At 54.8% G+C, this 3,206-nt stretch overlaps 1 protein-coding gene across 1 annotated transcript in view; it reads right to left on the bottom strand.

Annotated features, from left to right (window-relative positions):
* Positions 1–221: 221 nt before the first annotated feature.
* CHADL (chondroadherin like) overlaps positions 222–3,206 on the bottom strand; it is an 11,262-nt gene continuing 8,277 nt past the window's right edge. Inside the window, exon 6 of the mRNA XM_017510356.2 lies at positions 222–440. Coding sequence (XP_017365845.2) covers positions 414–440 — 27 coding nt within the window. The 3' untranslated portion in view covers positions 222–413. The remainder of the gene's footprint in view (positions 441–3,206) is intronic.

Raw genomic sequence — 3,206 nt, 5'->3', positions numbered from 1 at the left:
CTACAACCACCACTGCCTGGGGCTTGGTTTGCAGGAGGTGGTGGTATTACTTCCCATGGGAGAGAATCTCCCTGAGCTCAGGGCACACAGCCAGTAAGAGGTGTTGTCAGAGTTGGAGTCCAGGCTTTCTGTCCCCAGACTGGCACTCTTCCCTCTGCCACGCTGCCTGACCACGGGGTGAAACTTAGCCCGTAAAGCCTCACCTAGAGACAACCCTAATGCTCGGTTTGAATCCACTTTTATTCAAAGGGAAAAGAATCCCACCGACCAAGACACGGCCCCTCAGACCAGGGTCCAAGAAGCCCCTGCTGGAGGACGACCCTCAGTGCACCAGGAAGATCTCATCGGAGCCCACTCCTGGCGAGAGTAAGAGCCACTGGGCTGGGTTGAGGCAGGACCAGCCTGCTGCATGCTCAGAGACGGCCCCTCTCCTTCCCCACCTGGGCACAGAAGAGTAGAGTCAGGTTTCTTCAGCATTTTCAGGGCACCAAGCAGTCCTGTACCACTGGGCCAGAGTGCTTCCCAGGTACCCCCCAAGATGGTGAATGGAACAGAGTCCCCCTCTAGCCAGGCCCCTGGCCCCTGCTGCTCCTCCATCTCTACTCCTACCTCTAGTGCTTTGCAGGTTGGTGACAGATTGGCACATGCCAGTGTCTCTGGCATAGCCTGCCTGGCTTGGGGCTTGGCTCTTTGCTGCTGCCGCTGCCCCAGAGGGCAAGCAGGAGGGTGAAGGTGTGTCCTAGGTCCCATCTGTAGGGAGCCAGGTCCCTTCCCCAGCTCCTCTACCCCCACCCCCCTCGAGTTACTTACTCACCTCCCCTCCCTCTTTAGTTATTGCTGTGCGTGTGAAGGAAGAGCATCTAGATTTGGCCTCGCCCAACAAGGCTTCAAGTCCAGAGCTGCCTGTCCCCATTGAGAACATCAAGCAGGAAATGGACAACTGAGCCCCCCTGCCACCAGCCTGGCCCCTAGCTGGAAGCCAGCCCCCGGGTTTCTCCTCCACCACCACTGAGCCTCTGTATATGTAAATTTTGCCTGGTGCTGTGAAGACTGGACAGTGGAGGACCTGCTGGGGTCTCCTGGGACCCGCCTGTTGCCTCTGCGATCCCCTGTGGAATGGCCTAGGTGACTGGGGCTGCCTGAGGTCTTCTGCGAACCACCTCCAGCCAGAGTTCCCGAAGCTGGAATGCCAGCTGCCTGGGTGCCTGCTTTTCCTTAAGATGACCTTCCCACCACAGCCTTTAGTTCCCAGGTTGGGGCCACCCCTGTCACACTGGAAGACAAGATAGTGCACTCTGTGTCTGCCCAAACAACTCATGTAAATTAAGTTCCAGAGCAGCTCTCTGAGCAGCATAAGGTCCCCTGACAGTGAGTCGTGTGATGGGAGTAGCCTCTGCCTCAATTCACCAAGCAGAATGCCTCTCAGCCTCATGTGTTGGTCATCTGCCCCTCCTAAGCTCCCCAGGGATGTTGGGGACCCAGCTTGGCTGGGCAGCCGAGAAGCAGTGACCAGGATGTGGATTTTGGTGACCGATGTGGTGGCCTTGAGCTGTTTGCTGTGTTTGCATGAGCGTGGACTCCCATTTCCTAAAGGAAATGCCCCAGGAAGGACAGTGGGAGGAAGATGACGTGAGGGTGCACTCTGGCTCTGCGGCATGCTCCTGGAGCCCTGCTAAAAGTCATTCATCCAAGAGTCCCTTGTTAAAGGAACCAGTTCCAACTGGAGCCTCTGGGAGAGCTGGGCATGTATGCTGTCTTGGCCTTGTGTTCCTACCGGAATGAAGATGCCATGCCTGCAGGTGCCATGAACACAGGGCCCTCAGGACCAGGGTGACAGAGCTGGAGGACACATCTGGCTGCCATTGCAGCCTCACTGGGCTCCCCAGACTTTGTGTCTGAAAAATTAAATCCCCTACTTGCCTGAGTCCAGTTTGTTAGATTTCTGTTCTTTGCACAGTGTTGTGACCCACCACCTCATGGTGGTATGGATTATGAACGCCACGAGTCAAGACACGAGTGTGTGAGGCCACAAAGAATGTCGGCTGGGCATGGTCGGTGGCTCACGCCTGTAATCCCAGCACTTTGGGAGGCCAAGGTGGGTGGATCACCTGAGGTCGGGAGTTCGAGACCAGCCTGACCAACATGGAGAAACCCCATCTCTACTAAAAATACAAAAAAATTTAGCAGGCATGGTAGCACATGCCTATAATACCAGCTACTTGGGAGGCTGAGGCAGGAGAATCGCTTCAACCTGGGAGGCGGAGGTGGCAGTGAGCCAAGATTCTGCTACTGCACTCCAGCCTGGGCAATAAGAGCGAAACTCTGTCTCAAAAAAGAAAAAAAAATGTCCATGTCACCTGTCATCAGCTCAAGTTCCCTGTCTTAGCCACATACTGTCCTTATTTACGGTTCTGCCATTCTCCCCAAAGACTCAGCTCCCCAGAGATGGAGCCTTTGTCTGCCTGTCCCTAGTGCCTGGCACTTTGGCATCAAGGTGGCCTTGAGTTTGTGTAAAGTGGGAATGTGCACGTGACCATGTGTTGCTGGCACCTAGAGGTCAACTTGATTTGCCGGAGATGGACTATTGATCGCTTGAAAATTATGCTCAATGCACACAGCAGCCTTGTGCCTCAGTTTGCCCTTGGAGGGAAGTAAAGTTCTTGGAGTTGCAGCAGTGAGGCTGCTGGCAGGGAGCCATCTTGCAAATTCCTCATCCCTGCTTCTCCTGCCTCAGGACCCACAGGGGCTCCTGGTACTGGTAAGACCAAATCCAGACCCTTTAAGAACCTGCTCTGCACCCCTGGTCCTTTATAGTCAGCCCTCTGCTCCAGGGAAAGGGAAGCTAAGGGAGCGCCATTGTACCAAGAGCCGCTACCCACGTGCCAGGTTAAATACATATCTAGGCTAGGTGCAGTCACTCATGCCTGTAATCCCACCACTTTGGGAGGCCAAGGCAGAGAGATCACCTGAGGTCAGGAGTTTGAGACCAGCCTGGCCAAATGGTGAAACCCCATCTTGACTAAAAATACAGAAATGAGGCCGGGCGCGGTGGCTCAAGCCTGTAATCCCAGCACTTTGGGAGGCCGAGGCGGGTGGATCACGAGGTCAAGAGATTGAGACCATCCTGGTCAACATGGTGAAACCCCGTCTCTACTAAAAATACAAAAAATCAGCTGGGCATGGTGGCATGTGCCTGTAATCCCAGC

Source organism: Cebus imitator, unplaced genomic scaffold, assembly GCF_001604975.1.
Source record: "Cebus imitator isolate Cc_AM_T3 unplaced genomic scaffold, Cebus_imitator-1.0 Scaffold435, whole genome shotgun sequence".
NCBI classification, from domain to species: Eukaryota; Metazoa; Chordata; class Mammalia; order Primates; family Cebidae; genus Cebus; species Cebus imitator.
Note: the sequence above shows the minus strand (reverse complement) of the source record. Positions and strands in the feature narration are given on the sequence as shown.